Consider the following 23,470-nt stretch of genomic DNA (forward strand, 5'->3'; position numbering starts at 1 on the left):
AAAAACCTCTTCGCGCGTTGCTGATAGGCTGCTATTCTTAGCGAATCCTTGTTGCGATGTTCTTCAACAATGTCCAGACTTACTCTCATAAGCGCTTCGTTGTCGGTCTCATTGTACAAGTCCCTCCGAAGTGAACCAGTTCCTATCTCCACAGGGATCATCGCTTCGCAAACGTATGCTAGCGAAAAAGGGATTTCCGAGGTAGAGGTTCTCGAAGTTGTCCTGTACGCCCATAGGACTTCAGGGAGGTCGTCGGCCCAGTTCCCCTTGGCTGCGCCAAGTTTGGCTTTCAGGGTGTACTTGATGGTTTTGTTGACAGCTTCAACTTGACCATTTGCTTGCGGTCTTGCGACTGAGGCAAATTTTTTATGGATACCCAGCTCGTCGCAAAACTGCTTGAACTCCTCGTTGTCGAACTGTTTACCATTATCTGAGATGAGGGTATGAGGGATTCCGTATCGGCACACAATGTTCTTAAAAACGAAGTCTTTGAGCTTTCTGGTCGTGATCGCGGCTAGCGGTTCGGCTTCCACCCATTTGGTGAAGTAATCTACTGCGACTATGGCATATTCGACTCCCCTTTTACCTTTTGGCATGGGACTGATGAGATTGATTCCCCACATGGAGAATGGTCAGGGGCTAGTCATTGTTATCAGCTCATGGGAAGGAGCTCGCGGTATGTTCGCGAATCGCTGGCACTTGTCACACCTCTTGACAAAGTTGTAGGCGTCTTCTTAGATTCGAGGCCAATAGTACCCTTGACGAATAACCTTGTTCGCAAGAGATCGTGCGGCTGTGTGATTACCGCAGATCCCTTCATGTATTTCCCTCATGATGTAATCTGCTTCGTCGCTGGTTACACATCGAAGGAGAGAAGCGCTAAACCCTCGCCTGTACAGCTGGTCCCCGATGAGGGTATAACGAGCAGATCTTGTTCGCAGAACCCTTGCCTCGACTTTTTCGTCAGGCAAGGTTCCATCCTTGAGGTATTGGAAAATGGGAGTCATCCAGGAATCTGATTCTGTTACATTCATGGCTTGCTCGGTGGGGCTGATACTGGGGGTCTCAATGAATCGAACAGAAATGTTGTCCGGTGCTTCTGAGTCCAACGATGAGGCTATCTTTGCCAAGGCATCTGCCACAGAGTTGCTATATCTAGGAATTTAGGTGATCGCAAAGTGCTTGAACGGCTCGAGTGCGACCTTAGCTTATTTCAAATAGCGGATCATATTTTCTTCCTTGGCTTGGTACTCTCCTAAGATCTGGTTGACGACCAACATGGAGTCGTTGTGAATGCTGATCGCGGTTGCACCCATTTCTCTGGCCAACCGCAATCCGACGAGCAAGGCTTCGTACTCAGCCTCATGGTTGGTTGCCTTAAATCTGAACCGAAGGATACCGTGAACGCGAGCCCCTTTGGGGCTCAAAAGGAGAAGACTTGCGCCAGCCCTCTTTTTGTTTGATGACCCATCGACGTAGAGGCGCTAGGTCAATAGGTTCTGAGCAGTTCCCTGGATGACTTCGCTGGGCTGTTGCTCTGACTCGCTTGGAAGATAGGAGAATTCTGAGATGAAGTCAGCAACAGCTTGCCCTTTGATAGTCGATCTTGGCTTGTACTTCAGATCGAACTGACTTAATTCTATGGCCCATTTAAGCAATTTACCCGATGCCTCTGGCTTCTGGAGGACCTGCCTGAGCGGGTAATTAGTCACCACATTAATTGTATGGGCGTGGAAGTAAGGTCGCAGCTTTCTGGAAGCGATCAGTAGGGCATAGGCCAATCGTTCCATTTTTGGATACCGTATCTCGGCATCCAACAGATGCTTGCTCACGTAATACACTGGCCATTGGACCTTTTCCTCTTCCTGAACTAAGGCTGCACTGACCGCGAACTGAGAGACGAACAAATACAGGAGCAGGATCTCCTGCGGAAGAGGCTTGGACAGGAGAGGTGGCTTCCCGAGGTATTCTTTTATACTTTGGAACGCCTGTTCGCACTTGGGGGTCCACTCGAACTTCCTATTGGCCTTTAGAACGTTGAAGAATGGCAAACAGCGATCTGTTAACCTTGATATGAAGCGACTTAGTGCTGCTATTCGCCCATTAAGGCTCATGACCTGTTTTTTGTTAGTCGGGCTTTCCATATCGAGGAGAGCTTAGATCTTTTCGGGGTTGATTTCTATTCCCCGTTGGTTAACCATGTATCCTAGGAACTTGCCTGAGGATACCCCGAACGAACACTTGACGGGATTCAGTTTCATTCTGTATAGTCGAAGGATATCAAACACCTCAGTGAGATGCGCTATATGATCTGCAGCGACATGGGATTTGACCAGCATGTCATCTACATAGACCTCTATTGACTTACCGATCTGGTCAGAGAACATCCGGTTAACCAATTGTTGGTAAGTCGCGCCAGTGTTCTTAAGGCCGAAGGACATAACTTTATAGCAGTACAGTCCCCGGTCTGTAATAAAAGATGTATCCTCTTCATCCAGTACGTACATCGAAATTTGATTATACCCCGAGTACGCATCCATAAAACTTAGCAGTTCGTGCCCCGAGGTGGCATCCACGAGCTGGTCTATTCTGGGAAGGGGGAATCTATCTTTTGGGCATGCTTTGTTGAGGTCACTGAAGTCGACACAAGTTCGCCACTTGCCGTTGGGCTTCTTTAGTAGAACCGGGTTGGTAACTCAGGTCGGGTAGAGTGCTTCTTGGATAGACCCATTTCGGAGGAGGTTATCCACCTCTAGCTTTAAGGCGGCATACCGCTCCGGGTCCATCGCTCTTCTTTTCTAGCGAACTGGCTTAGCTTCGCTGTCGATGTTCAATGCATGGCAGATGATATCCGGGCTGATCTCGACCATATCTTCGTGCGACCAGGCGAACACATCAATATTTTCTTTTAGGAAGCTTATCAGCTCTGAGGCGAGCTGGGGGTTGAGATTGCTCCCAATCCTTAATACTCGGCTTGGCTCCTTCTGGTAGACTGATACTTCGGACAAATCCTCAACCAACCCGCTGGAAGGGCTTTTCTGAATCTGAGGATCCATATTGTCCTCAGCTGGACCTGGTTGTGGCTCGATTTGGCTGATCGCCATAACCTATCAGGGAATGCCACGCGAGACATGTAACATCTACTGAAAACTGTACAATGCATGCATAATAACAATAGAAAAGTTGGGCCCAAAGTTTTCTTTTCATTACAATTCATGTGTCTTTTATACATAAAGAGTATTGTTTACAAAAAATGTATTTTAAAAGACAAAACAGGGGAAACAGTGTAGCTATTCCTCATTGCTTGCCGACGCCCCTCCGACCGCAACATCACCTAGAACCTGCATCCACAAAGGAAAATAACGGGGTGAGCACAAAATAATGCTTAGTAAGTAAAACTCTCTATCTGTCTGTCCCCGTATGAATAACTCTTAATTCTTTCCTTATGCTATCTCTGATTCTATTTCTGTTTCTAATAACATCATGGCCTCATCTTACCGGAGGTACGGCCGGATGGCGTTCACACAGCACCATCTCACTCTCTATGGCTATCGGGTGGAATTCACACAGTACCAACCCGTTCTTAGTGACTACCGAGTGAGGATCACAAAGCCCCCACTCGGTTCTTTCTAACTATCGGGTGGAGATCACCTAGCGCCTACCCGTTCCTCATGAATTTTGGGTAACGATCACCAAGCATTTACCCGTCTCTAGTCACTATCGGGTGATGGTCACAAAGCATCAACCCGTTTCTACTAAATGTCGGATGATGATCACAAAGCATCAACCTACTTATCTATCACTAACCGGGTAGCGGTCACAAAGCATCCACCCATTTCTACTACTCATCGGGTGACGATCACAAAGCATCGACCCATCACTCTAAGGGCTATTCGGATGATGATCACCAAGCATCAATCCGATTCCCATAACGGTCGGGTGATGATCACAAAGCATCATCCCAACTATACTACTCTTCTAATTCATTCTATTGTAGCATTTTTCAATGCTCTCTACCCTTAGAGTAATTTTACCCACTAAGCTCTCTACTCATAGGGTAATTGCATAAACCATTTCCTTACACTTTCTTAGGTCACTTTTCCATGTACAACTAGTGCCTATGGATGGTTCATCTTCACCAATGCACTTATGAGATGCCAACATGCAATGTTGCAAGAATTAAGGTTCATTTCTCACACTCAAACCTCTATTAGGCATTTCATCAAACAACTCATGTGCACTACAAAACTCTATCATAGCCATGATTCTAAAACTTTTCTTAACCATCCAAAATGGGGAAAAACCCCTTCACAAAGTCACAAAACCTGCCATAGAAAACACTTCCAAAAAGGGAAGACATAATACCCCTTAAATTCCATCTCAACTACCTTGCCAAACCAACAACCCATTTCTCAAATTTGCAAGGTATAAACAATCACAAAGCATAGAAATCTCTATTTAATCCTTCATACATGCTATATTACATGCACATCACATACATACATCATTTCTATCAAAACCCTAATCAAGAAAATTCATAAATCTCAACTTGGGTTGGGTTTTACTTACCTTGTTAAGGAGAGACTTCACAAACTCTTCCTTTCACTTGTTTAGCTTGACTTCTCCTCTAATCTTAACCAAAAGAATGAAAACCCTCAAACTTCAATATGGGTTAAAACTCCCAAATCACACAACTTAAGAAGAAATCCTTACCTTAGGAAGCCTTAGGTTGCTTTTCTACCCCAAATCCCTTCAAAAATCCCTTGGGAATCCTTGATCAAAAGAAAAGAGAAGTTGAGAGGAGAAGAATGAAGAGTCACGTTTGAGAAGAAGAAATGAGGGGTTTCTTTGATTCTAATTCCTTTTAATGAAATATTAACACACTCATTCCCATTTTGCCCTTGTTCTACTTTGGGAATTCCATCCATATCCTTTGATTCATTACAAACTCACCCCTATCTCAACCTATTCTCCATGAAATATCCTTACAATTAACTCCCCACTTTTCCTGCTAATTAGGGGTAGAAAGGTCAAATTGTCCTTAAGGAAGAAAATATCTAAAACTCAATCAACCTTTTATTCGGCCTGTCGCCGCGGCGAAGAAACCTCTGTCGCCGCGGCGAAACTGTCCAGGGAGATTCCCTTGATTTCCACACATCTTCGCCGCGGCGAAGCTTATTCTTCGCCCCGGCGAAGCACGGCAGACTGAACTTCTTCTGTTTTCAACCAATTTTCAAGGCAAACATTCAACACAACACTCAATCAAACAATAATAACAAAAACCAACTCGATTAAAGGCAAAAGAGGAAACAATAACAACGTACCTCAAGCGGGGCGTTACAAGACACCCTTCCCTTTACACGCCATCTGCACTGCTTTTATGTAGCAGTCGCGAGATGCGCTCTGCGATCCGCTGACTTCCCCTATCCCCGTCGGGGTGGGGAACTTCATCTTAAGATGATATATAGAAGTGACTGCCTTGAAACTTTTTAGTAGAGGTCGCCCCAGGATTCCATTCAAGGCAGATGGGCAATCCACGATCAGGAATTCAGTAACTTTAGTCACTTCGTCATAGTCACCCAGCGTGACTGGAAGTTGGATCGTTCCTTTGGGGATCAGGTGGTCCCTTGTAAAACCATATAAAGGTATCGAGGCGGAAATCAAGTCGGCCTCATCCAGGTTCATTCTTTCGAAAGCAGACTGGAACAGTACGTTCACAGCACTCCCGTTGTCCACTAGCATCCTGCAAACATTATGGCGCCCTATGAGGGGGTGTGATCACAAGAGCATCGTCGTGGGGATGATGCAGATGGGCTACATCCTTTTCTGAGAAAGCAATTGGCTTCTCCTTACGAACCTTTTGTGGTCGCTGTGACGTGTTCATCACACTGATTGGGTCGTGATGAGCCGCGCGAGCATATCTTTCCTGGGCACCCCGTGTGTTCCCCGCGAGGTGCGGCCCCCTGAAGATCAGGTTGACACTACAGTACCCTGAGCGATCACGACGCTTCTTTCTCTGCTCCCCCTGACTTTTCTCTTGCGCAGGAGCAGAATCGTCAATATACTCCTTGAAATGCCCCTTCTTGATGAGCTCTTCGATTGCCTGCTTGAGAGCTCGGCACTCATCGGTGTGATGCCCGTTATCCCGATGGAAGCGATAGTACTTTTTATTATTTCTGGCTGTCGCGGGAGTTTTCATGGGCTTAGGCTCTTCGAGCAGGCTTGCTTCTTTGGATTTGTCGAGAATAGCCGATATAGATGCATTCAGAGACGTATATTGGTCTCTGTCGCGATCGCGACGAGGGACAGGAGCATAGGACTTTTTGGGATCATAGCGAGGTTTCTTTCCTTTTCGATGATCATCAGCGGCCCTTCCACGATCAGCTCTTCTGCTTTCCCCCCAACCAGACGTACTGCCTGAAGCGCCGGGGTCACGACGGCGGAGTGCCGCCAATGAATTCTCAATCCGGAGGTACTTCTCCGCAAGGTTATAGAATCCGGTAAAGGAAACATCGTCCTCGGCCTGCAATTCTTTCCACAGGTCGGTTTATGGATGAACTCCCGCTATGATGAGAGTCCGAATAGACTCTTCGGGAGTGTGAGCCACCTTGTTGAGTTCCCTGTGGAAGCAGTCGATGTAGGATTGGAGGGATTCATCCTTTTCTTGCCTTATATTGCTGAGGTAGCTTAAAGGCATTGGAAACTTTTGGTTTGCTTGGAAATGCCTTAGGAACGTAGCGCTCATCTGAGGCCACGAACTGATTGATCCCGTTGGGAGCGACCTGAGCCACCGTTTGGCATGAGAGGTCAAAGTCACTACTAAACAACGACATTTTGCTAGATCCGAGACCTGGTGAAGCTCCATTAGGTCGTTGAATTCATATAGATGATCCTGCGGATCAGCATTTCCATCGAACGCCCGCATGTCGGGCATCCTGAATCCTGGTGGGAGTGGAGCAGCTAGCACTTCAGGAGAGAAAGGGGACGCGGACGTGACCTACCCTTGCTCATTTTGCTGAGCTTTTAGTTGGTCTAGAGCTCGCTGTAGCTCCTCAATTTGTGGCAATGGAACCACTTGGGGATTACTCTCACCCATGCGAGTTCGACCCTCACGATTACAATTGAGGTAAGTTCGGAGGTCGGGTTCCTCTTCTCCTCGGTCGGCGGTCCCGGCCACCCTCGACACTCCCTGGCTAAAAGCGTGTGATGGTGATAAACGGTGCAGGGTATTTTCATGACCTTCGCGGTGGTAAGAACCACCCCGTGAAGTGTGGGAACCTCCCGCACGATGATGATTTGGATTGTTTCGCTGGCGGTGGTAAGAATCACCCCGCCCAACGCTTTTACTGGGGTGTACTTGCGACGTGGCATGGGACAGCTCGAGTTGCGTCCTTTCACCGAGTCTTAACGAGACTGGTATTCTGCTTGGGACGCGGTCGGTGTTCGTTGGCCCTTTGGAGCCCATAGGTCCCTTTTTTGCCACTTGCTTACCCTTTCGTCTACGCGCTGCAATGCTCGCGGCATGAGCTATTTCCCTTTGTCGCGCTTTCGCGCGACCTGCAGGCGTTTTTGGCAGTTGTACCGCCCCAGTTGACTTGGATGGCACCCTCTGGTCCAAACGATCTAACCTTCGGTTGACCGTTTGGAGAGTACTGTCAAACCTCTCCAGGTAACTTCTAATGGCAGGGTCAAGTTGTGAACTTGATGGGATATCCCCTGCAGCCCCTTGCGGAACTGGGGGTATTTTGGAAAAGGTACCCCCTTAGACTTGGGGCGTTCCTTTAGCACCCTGGTTGGTTTGCTCAGGTTTAGGTTGGCGGGCCATTTGCTGTTGTAGGACCAGTGGGTTAGAGATTCTCCTGATGAAGGATGAACACTAAATCACCCCTCCTTCTAGTGCTAAACTGTTGATGCTTGATTTTTACACCAACTAAACGCACGTGTGAAATGCTGAGCTGACCCAGAAGATACACGTGAATATAAAGGATAAAGAGAATAGATGCAATAAGACAAGCGTTTTAAAGTGGTTCGGATACTAAGGAAGCAAGTCTTACGTCCACTGTTATATTATTAATGATAGAGGTCAGGTGACATGAGCTGACTAACTTACACTTGATGATACAAGAAAGAGAACTTTTGTATTACAGAGAAAATAGCTAATCAAAAGTAAGATGTGCGAATCCCTTGAATGAGAGGGGAGCTCTCAATTTATAGTGGAATGGATTAAGGCAATCATCACTGAATTTGTGAGTTGGTGGGATTATCCGTGCAAATCCTTCTTTATGTCACATTGCCCACCTTCTATAGTGATTCGCGCTATTTGGAGCAGGGATTGGACACGTGGGATCACCACAGCTCCAAGTTGGCCTGGCGCGCGCCCACTATTCTGACAGAAGGAAGCTGCGGGTGTACCCATGCTCTAACTTTTATAGGCTGACTGCCCTACATTTTTCAGGCATAACAAATTTTATTTTATATCTTTTGTAGTAATGGTATTGAATCACATAAAAATTTAAAAGAGTTGTGATTAAAGGAGAATTTTTTTGCTTAATTCAGATTATATCAATTATATTATATAAACATGTTAATATACATATTTTGTCAACTATATAAAATACTTTGTAATCATTTATCTAATTTTTTTTTTTTTTTTTAATTCTGAAGGTCTCAGGTCTCCCCATAACCGAAGGTATGAGACTAATCTCGATCAAGTCCCTAACCACAAAGTGCTTCCAATGGTGTTTGAACCCTTAACGTTACGGGTAAAGTTCGCCTCACTTGAAACTCAGTTACCAGCTGAGCCACACAAACTTTTTTCAGTTCTTTATTTATTGAATAATCTCTAACCTCTCTTAACATTTAGGGAAATTTAGTAAAATCCCAAAGGTATTATAAATCATTCATTACCTTCCCTTCCTCGCATTTCATAAACTTATCACCCTTCGTTATGTTGATTTTGACCTTTAGATTTCATGGTCAAGTGGAGATAAATGATCAATTCGTCAAATCTAAATGGAGGCTACTGATGATTTCTCATACCTTGAGGGGTGTTGCTGACATTTTCTGAAACTTTTTTTTTTTTTTTTAATCTCAAGGTTAAAGTTAATCTGAAAGTGTATGGCTTTATAACATTGTTTTAAAACTCGGAGAGTAAACCGTTTTGCTGTCAGGGTCACAGGTCAATTGGTTGGACCGGCCGGTTGGACCGATAACGTCAGCAATATTTTATTTTTTAAAAATCACATATTAACCCCTTAAATTTCAATATATTACAAAAATTCTCCTAAAAAAAGTTTAATTGGTCCCTAAAATTTTTATTTATTCCAAAAATGCCCCAATAAAATTACCAGTTAATCCCTAAACTTTTGATACATCTCCAAAATACCCCTATAAAATTACAAAGTAACCCTCATAATTTTAACATATTTCAAAAAACTCCCTGAGATGTGAGACCTAAACCGGATCGGAGAAGCTACTGGTTCCCGGTCCAATTGGTCCGACCGGCTGGTCTAGTCCGGTTTTTAAAATAGTGCTTTTATAGGTGAAACCAATAAACTAGAACTCATAGGTTTAGATAGGCTTTTGATGATATGAATGTGCACAACCTTGAAGAGAAAATTAAATGATGTCGACCCAAAAGTCAATTCGGCCTAAATGAAACAAATGAATTTGGATTAGGCCACAGTTTGCATAGTCTTTGTTTATCATTGCATTGAGAGATGATGGAAACTATGGAGTGCTAAAAGGATCCAAATGGATGTATCAAACGGATCAATTTAATCCAAAATAATTGAAGTTTAATTCAAATTAAATATCAAACCTAATCCACTTTAGATTTGTACTACTTGATATTAAAATTCAATTCCATCAGGCGAGGAACATTCTTGATGAAGACAATTCCCCAAGATGGCTGAAAAAGACGGACACGGCCAAAGTCAATTTTACATAGAAATAGTTTGCAATTGAATGCCAGGTGGCGTAACAAGACTTGATAAATTCCCATATTTGACGGACACACAACACATGACAACAAAATGTTCGTTATGAAGTTGAGAAATTTTGTGTGAATGATAGCCGTCCACTTGCACATATGTCTTTTTTTTTCCACACTTGGAATATTCAAAGAATCCATTTATTACTAGTCAAAATTGATGGATTCCAATACGCGTTAAAATTTTTTAACTTTAGACAATTCTAGTTAGAACTTAGAAATTCAACTTTTAATATTCGAACAATTTTTCTTTAAAAGTTCAACTTTTTTTTCATAACATTCGAATCTATCTTATTGTTTTTATTTTACTTTACTTTATATTCAATTCAATTTTCCAACATTCAGGCACATAAACTATTTTTAGATAACTGAGTGATTCGATATAGATTCTTGGGTTTATTACTCAAGAGGTACTGAATTCAAGTATCTTTATGATTATTAATAAAGATAGTTACGGAAACTCTTACCGGATCGATAATTCAAAAACTCCAAAGAATTAATTTAAGAACATATAAATTGGCCAGAAACGCTCGATTATAAAATAAAAAATAAAAAACATACATGCACATACAATTTATTATAAACATGTGAATTTATAATGCCATAGGTTTGGAATGGAAAGAAGAAGAGACCAAATTAAGATGGGAAGGTCGTCATCAATCCTTGCATGGAAAAGCCTTAACGTACACGTAACTTATTAGTTGGATCATGCTTTATATGTCACTTTTGATCCATTACGCAAGTTAGAATCATGTGATTATTCTTTTGATTCTATTTTATAAAGTTTGATCTTACTAAGGTTGATTTATGATTGGATGAAATTAAGAAACAACTATTTGAATGTTAAGCTAATAGTTTCAATTATTGTTGTTCAAAATTTTAATTAAAAAATTGTGTTACCATATCTCATTGTCTTAATAAAGTGTATATGCTTTATTGAACTATATATCCATCCAATTTGTTTATTTCTTATTTGTTCCTAATAGTTCATTTTAGTAAATATAAGATACGAATCACTTTCATTAAATAGCAATCATAATCTTGAACTACTTATGGATAGTTGAGTGGTTCGATATGAACTCTTGAGTGTATTTTTCAAGAGGTCTTAAGTTCGAGTCATTCCTTAGTTGCTAATAGGGGTAACCACTGGAGCTCTTATCGGGTCAATAATTCCAAGGTCCCAAGGAATTAGTTGCAGTACGCGTAAACTGGTTTGGACACCTCCGATCATTATATAAAAAAAAAAAAAAAAAAATCATAATCTTGTATTTAACATCAAATACTAATCATAATGGACTGTTACAACCACATTATTTAAGGGTCTCTTTTAATCTCAATTGTTAGAGATGAAATTAAATGAGCGAGGTGATCCGATAACGTTATGGGAATGGCAAGTAGCTAGCGCAGTTATCCCCACAAATAAGAAAAAAAAAAATAATGTGTGGCATTTGGTAGGATTGCTCCATTAGATAAAAACTTATAGGTGGTGCAACCGTGCAAAGGCGTAACTCTTACTCAAATGCATTAACATTTATTTATAAGTATCGATCGTAGCAGCATTGGAGTGGCAGCTACGTTATCTTCTTGTATGGTGTACAGGTGTAGTGTCTTGTTCTAGAAACAACTGCATATTTGACTCTCCATTAAGATTAAATATATAAAAAAACAGAAATAATAATAAAATCTTAAGTTGACGGGCTATACTGCAACTCCACAAGAATTTGCTTAAAAGCTTGAGAAACAATACAAATCTTAAGATATTTTGTTTGGGTCTTCTTTCCATGTCCAAAAATATTATTCCAACTTTAAATTGGATCTTCTTTCACTATCAAGCATATTAACAAATAAAAAGGAAAAAGAAAATTCGCTTTTGGGGCCAATGTCGCTTTATGATATTCTAGAATCAAATTAGTTGACGCAATGCCATCGATCCTTTCTGTCGGTGGTATTTGCAATTTTATTGTATATTGTTGCCGTTATCTTCCGTTGTCGTTGGGGCACAATCGTCAATATATTTTGATTGTTTTAAAGGCAATGTGTTTAATGGATTTTATATAATCACCTAACTATATAATTAATAAATATATAATAGTTTTTTTTTTTTTTTTTGTTTTCATTCTTCCCTTTTTATTAATGTTATCATTTTGTTTTAAATGATTTTATTAAACCACCACTAAGTCTGGTGATAAAATAGTAAAGGAAGATCTAAGTTTATAGGTCTTCAAGTTCTAGTCCCTCTAACCTCTAATAGAGATAGTTATTAGACTTATTATCTGATCGATAGTTTTAGGGTCTTGAAGATTAGTTGAAGTTAGACCTGGCAAAACGGGTATAGACCCGCGGGTCGACCCCATACCCAGGTAAAAAATATAGGGTATGGGTCTAATGTATTGAACCCGTTTTTCTGGACCCGTCCCGTCTCGGTCCGTATATTTAACGGGTTATACGGGTCAACCCGCGGGTGCCCGCGGTACCCGTTTAAAAAAAAAAAATGAAATCCCTAAATTTTAGATCTGTTCGACAGTTCAAGTCTCTAACTCTCATCCCATCGTCGCCATCTCTGATCTCCTCTCTCTCAAGTTTCACCGTCGCAAGTCGCAACTCACCATCTCCTTAGTCCCCTCTCTCACTGTCACCATCTCCTCGGTCGGTATTGGTACGAAACCTTCACAGTTCATTTCCTTCTTTCCAGTTCCTTAGGGTTTCAAAATTAGACTCAAAATGCTTCATCTCTACTGCAATCTCCATCGTCCATCTCCTCCTCGCTCCTTCCTCTCCAAAAAAAAAATTTTCCCTACTCCCTCCCCATCGAGTACGCAATCTTCCTCTCTTCATTTTAACTTTTTAAATCTTTCTAGTGTTTCATTTAACGATTTTTGTTTTTTATTATTTAACAGCCGAGAGAAGTTCAATTTAAAAGAGGTTTTGTAAAGATTACAAGATTTCGATAGCGTAAACAGCAAGAAGAGTGAAAGGAGTAGTGGAGAGTTTCGAGCGGTGAGAAATGGGTCCATGAAGGGTTCATTACAGAGTCACTAGTCACTACCCAATGGTATGTTTCGATTTCGTTTAGATAATGAAGACTTGATTCTTGGTTATATTTCGGGAAAGATTAGGCAGAATTTTGTTCGTGTATTACCTGGAGTCTGGAGATAGAGTCAAGTTGAAGTAACCATTATGATACAAGCAAGGGTCGAATAATTTATAGAATTCGCGACCGAGTTCCAACGGTTAAGTTGTTGATTAATCTTGATTGTATTTTTGTATTTAAAATTATGTTATGAAAATTCATAAATTGATATTTATGTGTGCGTGATGCAGGTTGCTGGGTAGATTATCATATTTCTGATATAAAGGTAACACTGGTACAGGTTATAACATGAAATGGTTTTCATTCAGTAAAGTTGATGGTTCTTTTCTTCATTATTTTTATTTATTTATATTTGGGTAGAGGAACTTAGTGACATTAGTATATATGAAGTTAATTTGTAATATGAATGAGGAAATGTAGTTTGCAACCTGGACGCAATGATTTCAAGTAATGGATTGTTAAATATGTTATTGACCATAAACTCCTTCACATGGTTATTCATAGCCAGAAGTCAAAATGAGAAATATTTGCAGCTCAATTTCAGATAAGGCATCTAAATTTCATTATAAGCTTGGTTGATTGTGTAATCTAAAGATTTTGTCCTGTTTTGTTGCAGGTGAATTTTTATGTTGTGGATGGCCGCTTATTATTGTAGTTTATTGAGAGGTGTTAATGTCACATGGTTGTGAGGTGTGATAGAAAGGATTATAGTAGTGTCTGTGATTTTATTTATACCTCTATATAGTTAATTTGATGAGGTATGTATACCTATTTTTATTATTATTGTGATGGTAATTTGTACTCATGACATGATTGAGAGTAAAGAGTTGAAGAATAAATCCTTATATTTGAATTAGCAAATTGAATCAGTAGGTCGTGGTGGCTCGGAAGATTGTGATGTTATTACTCCAACTGTGAATGGTAAGCTTAAAAGTAATTAAGGAGAGAAACAACCTTGATGTATGAGAGCTTAAGAATTTGTGGTTGCAAGCGAAGAAAGTGTGACACCTGTTCCTGTTTCTTCAATGTTTGTGTTCATGCGTGGTTTTTGCTTATGGGTTATGAATTTAATCCACTGCTAAATTCATAAACCCATGTTTATTTTGGTTCTTATTTGTTTATATTCTAAATTGAATTGAATTTAGAGTAGTTGATTTAGGGGGTGTAAATGTAAAAAATTAAAACTGTAGGAATTTTGGGGGTGTAACTGTCATAATTGAAAACTATTAGGGGTGAAACTGGAAAAACTAAAACCTAGAGAGAGAAAAAACGGGTACCCGCGGGTCCACCCGTACCCGCATAGGGCAGGGTACGGGTCCAATATTTTGGACCCGTATACTTCGACCCGTATTAGACCCGTACCCGTTTGGCCCGTACCCGCGAGACCCGACCCGTACCCAGCCCACCCACCCGTTTTGCCAGGTCTAGTTGAAGTGCATATAAACTGGTCCAAATATCTCTGGGTCATCAAAAAAGTTTCAGGATCCTAGAAACATATAAGTTGGTCTGAACACTCCCGATCAATAAACAAATTTTATGATCGTGAAAGATTATATAATTAAAGTGTGCATAAGTTAGTCCGGATACCCTCGAGAAAAAAACAAATTATGTTGAGGTTACACTTGTGGCTTATTTGCATTAGCAAATAAAAAAACATAGAATTGCATTGTGTAATCTATTGTCATTTTAACAATCGTTATTACACGTGTTATGACAAAAATCTATGACGATTAAAAGTAACTATAATTCAAAGGGTAATTGAATACCTCTTTTGAGGTCGCATAAATTTATAATGTCATTAAGATATTTATGAAGACGAATAACCACTCTGAATGTGTCAACTAACGGTCAAATATCCTGTGTCATGGCAGGAGAGTAATTTCATCGACCACATCACGTAAACTTCAAACTTTTTTGTAACTTGGTGACTAGTTAACCAATAGATTCGTTTCTAGAAAGATTAAAGACAATGAATTTACTATTTCAAACTTTAAAGAAAAAGACTAGAATATGACCAAGCTATAATCTGCTTTCGTACACTCAAATCTATATAATTTTTCAACATTAGTGATAACGATTTGATCAATAGTGACTCAAGTAAACGAAAATTAATATTAGTCGATTTATCTTTATGAATAGTTGTAATTAGTTGATCAATGAATAAGTTAAAGGACACATGTTAACACAATTAAAGAGTTAACAACTTTTTTTAACTTAAACAATGGTTTAATGACATTTTTTTACCTATAGATTTTTAAAATACTATTTTATTACCCAAATTTATATTGCAGCAGTGAACAAAGAGCAAACTCATTCCAAACTATTGAGACTTTTGAATAAGGGAGACCGATGAGTCTTTTGGTAGTGAAATGTTGAATTTTGATAATTGAGATTGATCAAAATTTAACTTGGGAGGGGCCGCTGTGCAAACCTTAATAGCTCGATTGTCGGTGATTGACAATGTCGGCAGGAGTAAAATTTGAAGGTTTTGGTGAGTGATAATCAGGGAAGAGAATAGTGATGGTATGAGATCGCAACAATACCGGAATCGGAAACATAATATAAATTTGAATGGTAAAGTGATATTTTAAAAGTTAGTGGGGGGAAAGTATCATTAAGCTATTATTTGAGTGGGAAATGGTCGTTTACTCCACAATTAAATATTTGAATATGTAATTTTCTAATATTAACATATTCAAAATTTTATTTATTTATCTTATCACAAATAAAGTGTATTGCTATTGATAGAAGGATTTTATTTTTTTATAATGTCTAACGACACATGTTAACAAATCCTCTAATCCTTAGAAGCAGTTGAAATTGGGCGTATAAAGGGGAGACAAATCGTAAAGATGGTATGTGTTGGGGATGAAATGTATTATTGTAGAGACAAGATAACCATGTTTTAGCCTAATTAATCTATATATTAAAAATTCCAAATCGGTGGTCAAAAGTCCAAATCCTGTTATTTTAATATTTGAGTGCTAAGATGTTGGAGGCAGGATTGACAATCGATGACAAATGGAAACTAAAAAAACATAGAAACTGAACAAATAACAAGAGGCTGGCCAAAATGAAAGAGTCCGATAATTGACTCGGTCACGTTCTTTCTAAACATAAAATGGCTCGACCATTATTCAAGTCAAATTATGTCCACATTAGACCTTTCTTTATGAACCAAATTACAACGTTAAAATGAAATTTTGAAAGACTGGTAGGTAGGTTAATGGAAGTCAACTCTTGTGTTGAAGCGTCGAACGAGGGTTGAGTAATGGATAGGCATATTCCTACGAGGCTCTTACACAGATCTCATGGTAAAGATAAGAAGAATTTTTTATGCGCTTTTGCTGGTTGAGAAATCAGAATGCTTCACCGCCACCTCTTTCTTCCACCGCTGGAGTCTTCAATCTTCATTCCCTGTGGACACCACACGCTCTCTAATCGTAGTCAACACTTGGTTGATTACCACCACATAACATCATATGATCATCATACAATCACATTAAATTACCCTGTTTTTTGACATACAAACAAAATAGGGAAAGATGAACGAATATTTAGTAGTTGATACCATTTTCTGATTTGGTGAGAAAAATTATAATATTTTTTTCATAATTATTTTCTACTCTTCTAAGTTTGTTGAAAACTTACATAAATTTATTACCATTTTTAAAAAAATTATAGTGTATATGGTAAAATATATCTTAAAAATGTCATCTTAGAAAATATATTATTTTATATGGTATTAACATATCATTTACCAATTCATCAATTTATTTACATATTAACATCATATAAAATTATAAATTAATTTTTTTAAATATATTTTAGGACAAGTAGTATGACCGTATTAATCTTAAAAAAGAAGGAATAAGTTTCCCCAACGTTTAGATTTGGCATATCACATGGTAATAAATGTGCTCCCGCAACCACGATAACATTTCCCTATTCTCCACACACACTTTAAAGACTTGTTAAGAAACTGCACGACCGTTAGGAGCTCAGTCTCTGTCCCAAGTAGGTCCCAAACCTCTATCAAGCCAACCAATCACACTTCGACGCGTTTCACCGATTGCAGCTGTATCCACGACATTTTCGTTTCACAGAATATGCGGCGTTCCATTCCCAAACCCTTTTTTTCCCACGGTTACGAAACGTAAGAATTTTCTTTATCCTCTTTTATTTTTTTATGTAATTTATTATTATTATTTTCTTCTGGTTGCCTTTAAAAGGCAAAGGAAACAAAGCGGGAACCAGTACCAGTTCTTTGCTTTCCTCTACTTCGGCGCCCTATTGGAGACTTTATCTTCGCTGTCACTTCTTTCGTCTCTTATTTTTTTTTTCTCTCTCTTTCGTAGCTCCATCTCTTTTTGAGATCTGTGCGTTTCTTTTGTTCTCTTCAAGCCGCTTGTTCGTTTAGAGATCAAAACTTCAGCTGCGAAAGGTATGTTTCAAAATCATTTTGTTTTTTCTAGTCACAAATCGTCATTTTCTAGGGTTTGTTTGTGCTTCCCGAGCTGATTATTTGATACTTGTTCTGTTTCTTCCTTCTGGATCTGATTATTTAATTCACATTGAAGAAAATTCACATTGAAGAAAGCAAGCTCACGCGTACTTTTTTTCTTTTTTGGTTACTTTGTATGTTAAGACGTGCTTAAACATTATTGTTTCGATTTATTAAAATATTTAATCGATTTTTCATTTGTACCGGAGGATCTCGCCTTAAGAGAAAAATACTTTGTGAGTATTTTTCGGTGGCAGGACCGTTCATTCGAAAATCAGAACTGTTTATTATCTATTTTTTACATTTTCACATTTAGCGTGGATTAAGCGTTGCCGTCTCCTAGATCTGAGTCTTGTCTTTCTAGATTTATGGTTTTCATTTGCGTGGATTAAGCATTTGGTTAGAAATCAATCAATCAATCTGTGTCAACATTTCTCCGAACCTGTTTGACTTTGACGTTCTAAGTTGAATAGTCTCAAAGTATTGTTTGGCTAGCGGTGAAGAAGTACTCATTTGCTTTTAAGCAGGAAAATGTTAGCCAAAATAGCCCAAAAAAATGTGTTACGAAACTCGGAATCTTATCTATTTTGTGAATTTTAAGAACACAGTTTTGAAACTTTAACGATTTCTCAATTTCATTTTTGGGTCTCTTTTGCTCCTTATGGAGTTGACAAAATGGACTTTTACAACATTAGATCTTGTGAAATGGTAAAATTTTATATGAATTTGCTCTTGCATCAATGAATACCTGTTATTGATGTTGCTTGTTTACCGTAGTTAAATACATATTAAATCCTCTAAAGGAAGACGTGTATTTGAGAACTTATTAAAAAATATCTTAAGTGGTCGTGGTGTCTTGGTTGGTATAAATATTTACGATATTATGTGATAAAGAAGCTTTAAAATAAATGCTTTTAGGTTTATGCCCTGTTTTCACTTGACTTAATTGTGTATTAATTAATGTTTCTTTAGTTTGACATGGCAGATATGGCCCCTCCAATTGAGACTCCAACCAAACCTCCCACCTCTCAGCCTGCGCCAAATCCTCCTCTGAATGAAAGGATTCTCTCTTCAATGACCAGGAGGTCTGTGGCTGCACACCCTTGGCATGATCTTGAGATAGGTATGTGATAATTATGTCAGTAACATGGTGGTAATGCTTGGTTTTTTTTCTTTTTATTTTATTAAATCAAAACAATAACTTATTATGTTATTCTTTTGTCATTTAATCTCAGGTCCTGGAGCTCCAAAAATTTTCAACTGTGTAAGGATACTGAACTTCACCTACCATTTGGCTAGTATTCCATGGAATGGCATTGGCATATTTGTTCATTTATATAATTCTGCTAGCAAACTTTTTACTGCTAGCTGTCATATATCTTACAGGAAGCCCACTGAACCTTAGGACTTAGGATTATAATGAGGCACTTCAATAGTGCCAACTTAACGTTCTTTTTTTTTATTATTATAACTATTATTATTATTATTGTTACATTTTAATGCTAGGAAAGCTTATGTAGCTATTAGGGACCTCTTTGTATATTTTTGAATGCTTTCTTTACAAGGTGCTATAGCACTTGCATTCATTAATGAAATATGAATACTTCTTTGTTCACCACTTATGAGTGATGTAGCATGGATGTGCATTCTGACGTAACTGGTGTCGTTTATGCAAATTTTCTCTCCCTCCCTCTCTATATCTTATGAATCTCACGCTATTAATTTTTTCTCATAAATATAATGAATAACCACTATGTTATTGTCCATGTAAGAGAACAAAGCAAAGCTGGTGTTTGTTTAATTTAATAAATTTAGGAAATGTAACTAATTCTTCATTTTTAATGCTTGGATATTTGGCGTTCTCACTTATATGTTGCACTGAAAATGTGATTGATGTATGCAGGTGGTTGAAATAAGCAAAGGGAGCAAGGTGAAATATGAACTTGACAAGAGAACTGGACTGATCAAGGTATCATTTGTGCTATGCCAATTTTCTTTATGGTTTTTATACATCAGAATTGATTGCTAATGAATGGTAATTGTTCAGGTTGATCGTGTGCTTTATTCCTCAGTTGTTTATCCCCACAACTATGGCTTTATTCCACGTACCCTTTGTGAAGACAATGATCCATTGGATGTGCTGATTATCATGCAGGTATGCCACATGATCCTTTCCGTTTCGTATATGCTCATGAATCACAAATGTAGGCTCAGAAATTTAAATGCCCAAAATTATTCAAAGCATTTGAATTTCAACTACAAACTGAAATTTGAAAAGAGTTATCCCCTTAAATTTCATTGGGCAATTGAGATAGTCCCTCAACTCCTTGTTACCCTTCGGTTTGAATGTTTTGAGGGCAAGTGGAACTTGGGATAACTGTTTGGATGGTAGTCCGCTAGACAAAAAATTGAATTTGATAATTTTTGCTGGTCCTTAAATGTGGTATGATGACCTGACATTTACCCATATTGTTAGTGTCTTGATATGGATTTCCTAACAACTTTTGAGACCATGTATTGAACTTTTGGAATTTTTACAGGAACCAGTTCTTCCAGGATGCTTTCTTCGTGCTAAAGCCATAGGTATGATGCCTATGATTGATCAGGTATGTATATCCCATGCAGATAAAAGTGATTCTTCATGTTTATATACATGTTCTGAAGAAACATTGATTTAATGAATGCAGGGTGAGAAAGATGATAAGATAATTGCTGTCTGTGCTGATGATCCCGAGTACCGGCATTACAATGATATTAAGGATCTTCCACCTCATCGATTGGCTGAGATCCGCCGCTTCTTTGAAGACTGTATCCTTCGTAAAATCTCTTTATTTCTTAGCAAGCATATATTTCACAGAATGTATACAAGCATAAATATTGAGTGTGAAATCCTATTTCTTTCTATGGTACCAGTGACATGAGATTCATTCTCTTCTTTCCCTTAATAAATTATTCAGACAAGAAAAATGAGAATAAGGAAGTTGCTGTTGATGACTTTCTGCCAGCCGCTACTGCTTTTGATGTAATCGAGCATTCCATGTAAGTAATGATCCTTTAGCCTGAGCCATAGACTTGGGGGACACATGCACACCCCAGTAGAAACTTTTTTTTAATCAATGACACTGCTCGCTAATTTCTTATTCATGCATAAATTGTTTCAATTTTGTAACTTATGTTTGAGAGAGGTATATTTGACATTCATCTGATAGTCAAATCTTCCTCCTATTTTTTCATATGCATATTACTCTAAAATTCTGAAGTACCCCTCTCCCTTTCTAAGTCCTTTCATTTTTGTCGTTGCTCTTACGTCATGTGGCTTTTGGAGAGCTTAAGCTGATGAAATGCCTTCTATTTTGTAGGAATCTTTATGCAGACTACATTGTGGAGAGCTTGAGGCGGTAGTCATTTAGCTTCTGAAGCGATAGGTGGTTGTGAGTCATAATACAGATATCGTGTTGTTATATACAAGTCATTAGCTCATGATACTGAATGATGATATATGATGGCGATAATTTTGAACAGTTCTGAACTGTAATGATAGTCTTTCATCTATTGTGTGCTAAAGAGATATATGTTTTTCATTATTTGTTTCGTCTTTTTTTTTTTTTTTGTTTTTTTTTATGAAGCAGATTATAAATATCCTAAGCAAGATGCACTGCTTGGTTGTTGATATTTGGAACCGGGCTTTTCACAGAGGCCCAGTTGATATAAAATATGTAGTCAATCTTGGATTTGTTTGTTATATTTATTCATTTATATGCCAAAGAAAACTAGTTACTTTTCGCTGGATGTTCACATGATATTATATAAGCAACTATTCTCTTAGGCCTCCTTTGATTGAGAGATTTTAAAATCCATGATTTAAATCCATGTATTTAATAAATTTCATTGTTTGGTTTAAATATAAAATCTATAGATTGTTGATTCAAAGTTTGGTTAGATGAATAAGTTCATAGATTTGATAAATAATTTTCAATTCTACCCTCAATATCCAATCAACAAAAATTCAACTTTCATTCATTCAAATAAATACAAGTTAAATTATATGTGTGATAGAGAAGTCTAATTATAATAAATGTTTTTTTGTGATTTAGTATAAAAAACAAGAGAAAAAAAATTCTAATATAATATATTAGCAATTATCTTTCATAACTTTAATAGTTGAATAATTTCATATTAAAACATATAACATAATCATATAGTTGAATAATTTCATATTAAAACATATAACATAATCATTTCTATATAGAAAATTAGTAACAATATAATGCACTAATTTATTGGCCATAACGATTCATTTTCTTTTAATTACTTTTAATTAGTGTAAAGGGTAATTAATGAGATATTAAGTTATCAATAATGCTACGGATACCAGTATTTTTACACTGAAATCTTGTACTGGTCTACGTATCCCATGATTCACACTAGCAAATCAGACACGTTTCACGTTATTAAATTTTTTTCCAATGAACGGCCGTTCATCAAATATGGACGGCCATTCACTTACATGGACTCCCGTCCATATTATATAGACAGAGGTCCATTTACTACAGACGGGCGTCCCTATTTAAAGAACGCTCATCCATTAGTAGAATGAAATAAAAAAATATAAACAAAATTAAGGGACGACCGTCCATAACTTGGGGACGGTCGTCCCAAAAAATGGATAGGCGTCCACATATAATGGACGCCCGTCTAATATTTTAATAATAAAATTTTATTAAACAAAATTAATGGACGTAGTCCATTAACAATACTTTTAAAAAATTAAAAAAAAATGGATGTCAGTCCACAAGGAATGGACGGTTGTCCCTCGTGTGCCATCAGTTTGATACAACAAAGAGAGTCACGATTCCTAAAGATTTTTGACAGCATCTAGGGAAGCAAGGTCATTTCTGACAGCATTTTTGAGAAAGAAATTGATAAAAGAAAAATTACAGATTTTTGACGGCATCTAAGGGATGAGGCGAGTGCTGAGGTGGTAGAGTTGAAGAAGAGTATGGGGGAGAAGGGAGTGAAATTGGAGGGATTAGAGAAAGAAATTGACGGGCTGAAGAGTGAGAAAGTTGATAGTGAGAAGAAAGTGAGGGAGTTGGAAAGAAAAGTTGGGACTTTGGAAGTGAGGGAATTGGAAGGGAAGAGTAAAAGCGTGAGAGTTGAAGAGGAAATGAGAGAAAAAATTGATGACAAAGAGAGGGAAATTAGTGGGTTTAAGAAGAAAGTTAATGTTTTGGAGTCTGAATTGGATAAGTGGATAGTTGAGAAGAAGTCAGTGGAGGGAAGTTTGAAGGAATCAGAGAGCAAATCCAAGGAAATGGAGGCCAAGATTACTGACTTGGAGAAAGAGATTGATGAGGCGAAGACATGATTAGTGGACTCAAGGAGAAGATAACTTCCAATTTTGACATGATTAGTGGACTCAAGGAGAAGATAACTTCCAATTTTGATTAAGGGATGACCGTCCAGAAATGGTGAACGGCTGTCCCTTTATTTTATTTAAAATTTTATTTTTTTTAAGTATAGACGTCAGTCCACACATTAGGGACGTCCATCCGTAGTAAATGGATCTGCATCCATGGTAAATGAACGGTCGTCCATAGTTGATGAACGGCCGTTCACTAGAAAAAAATTTAATAACGTAAAATGTGTTTGATTTACTTGTGTGAATCACGAGACACATAGGCCGGTATAATATTCCGGTGTAAAAATGTAGGTGTCCGTAGCATTATTGTTAATATTATTGTTTATTTATTTATGTTCGGAGTGGGCCTTGGAAATGGTTCAATGAAAGCTTCATGTCTTGATGGTGATCCATTGCCAAGTTATTGCCTTCATGACCTTTGGGTTTCTCACTGACTCACTGTAAAGAAACCATCATAGTGAT

The 23,470-nt window shown here is 38.3% G+C and overlaps 2 protein-coding genes across 3 annotated transcripts; both read left to right on the plus strand.

The window, feature by feature from the left end:
* Positions 1-17,298: 17,298 nt before the first annotated feature.
* LOC116134442 (soluble inorganic pyrophosphatase 4) lies at positions 17,299-21,328 on the plus strand. 2 transcript variants are annotated; one of them, XM_031420119.1, is made up of 9 exons: positions 17,299-17,526; positions 18,559-18,709; positions 18,822-18,850; positions 19,490-19,555; positions 19,634-19,741; positions 20,127-20,192; positions 20,274-20,394; positions 20,544-20,625; positions 20,946-21,328. In XM_031420119.1, the coding sequence occupies exons 2-9, from the start codon at positions 18,565-18,567 to the stop codon at positions 20,986-20,988; spliced, it is 660 nt and encodes a 219-aa protein (XP_031275979.1). In that variant the 5' UTR covers positions 17,299-17,526; positions 18,559-18,564; the 3' UTR covers positions 20,989-21,328. The 2 variants fall into 2 exon arrangements, with proteins under 2 accessions (XP_031275979.1, XP_031275980.1); XM_031420120.1 differs by having other exon boundaries at positions 18,572-18,709.
* Positions 21,329-22,585: 1,257 nt separating this feature from the next.
* On the plus strand, positions 22,586-22,954 carry LOC116134415 (peroxisomal and mitochondrial division factor 2-like). The gene has a single exon (XM_031420091.1). The coding sequence runs from the start codon at positions 22,586-22,588 to the stop codon at positions 22,952-22,954; it is 369 nt and encodes a 122-aa protein (XP_031275951.1).
* Positions 22,955-23,470: the final 516 nt, after the last annotated feature.

This window comes from Pistacia vera, unplaced genomic scaffold (assembly GCF_008641045.1).
Source record: "Pistacia vera cultivar Batoury unplaced genomic scaffold, PisVer_v2 Contig288, whole genome shotgun sequence".
NCBI lineage: Eukaryota > Viridiplantae > Streptophyta > Magnoliopsida > Sapindales > Anacardiaceae > Pistacia > Pistacia vera.

Bases quoted from the DNA above. Each gene is read 5' to 3' on its own strand.
- LOC116134442 (XM_031420119.1), top strand. From the start codon at position 18,565: ATGGCAGATATGGCCCCTCCAATTGAGACTCCAACCAAACCTCCCACC. The intron at 19,742-20,126 runs GTATGCCACATG...GAATTTTTACAG, and splicing joins ATGTGCTGATTATCATGCAG to GAACCAGTTCTTCCAGGATG. The intron at 20,626-20,945 runs GTAAGTAATGAT...TCTATTTTGTAG, and splicing joins GATGTAATCGAGCATTCCAT to GAATCTTTATGCAGACTACA.
- LOC116134415 (XM_031420091.1), top strand. From the start codon at position 22,586: ATGGGGGAGAAGGGAGTGAAATTGGAGGGATTAGAGAAAGAAATTGAC.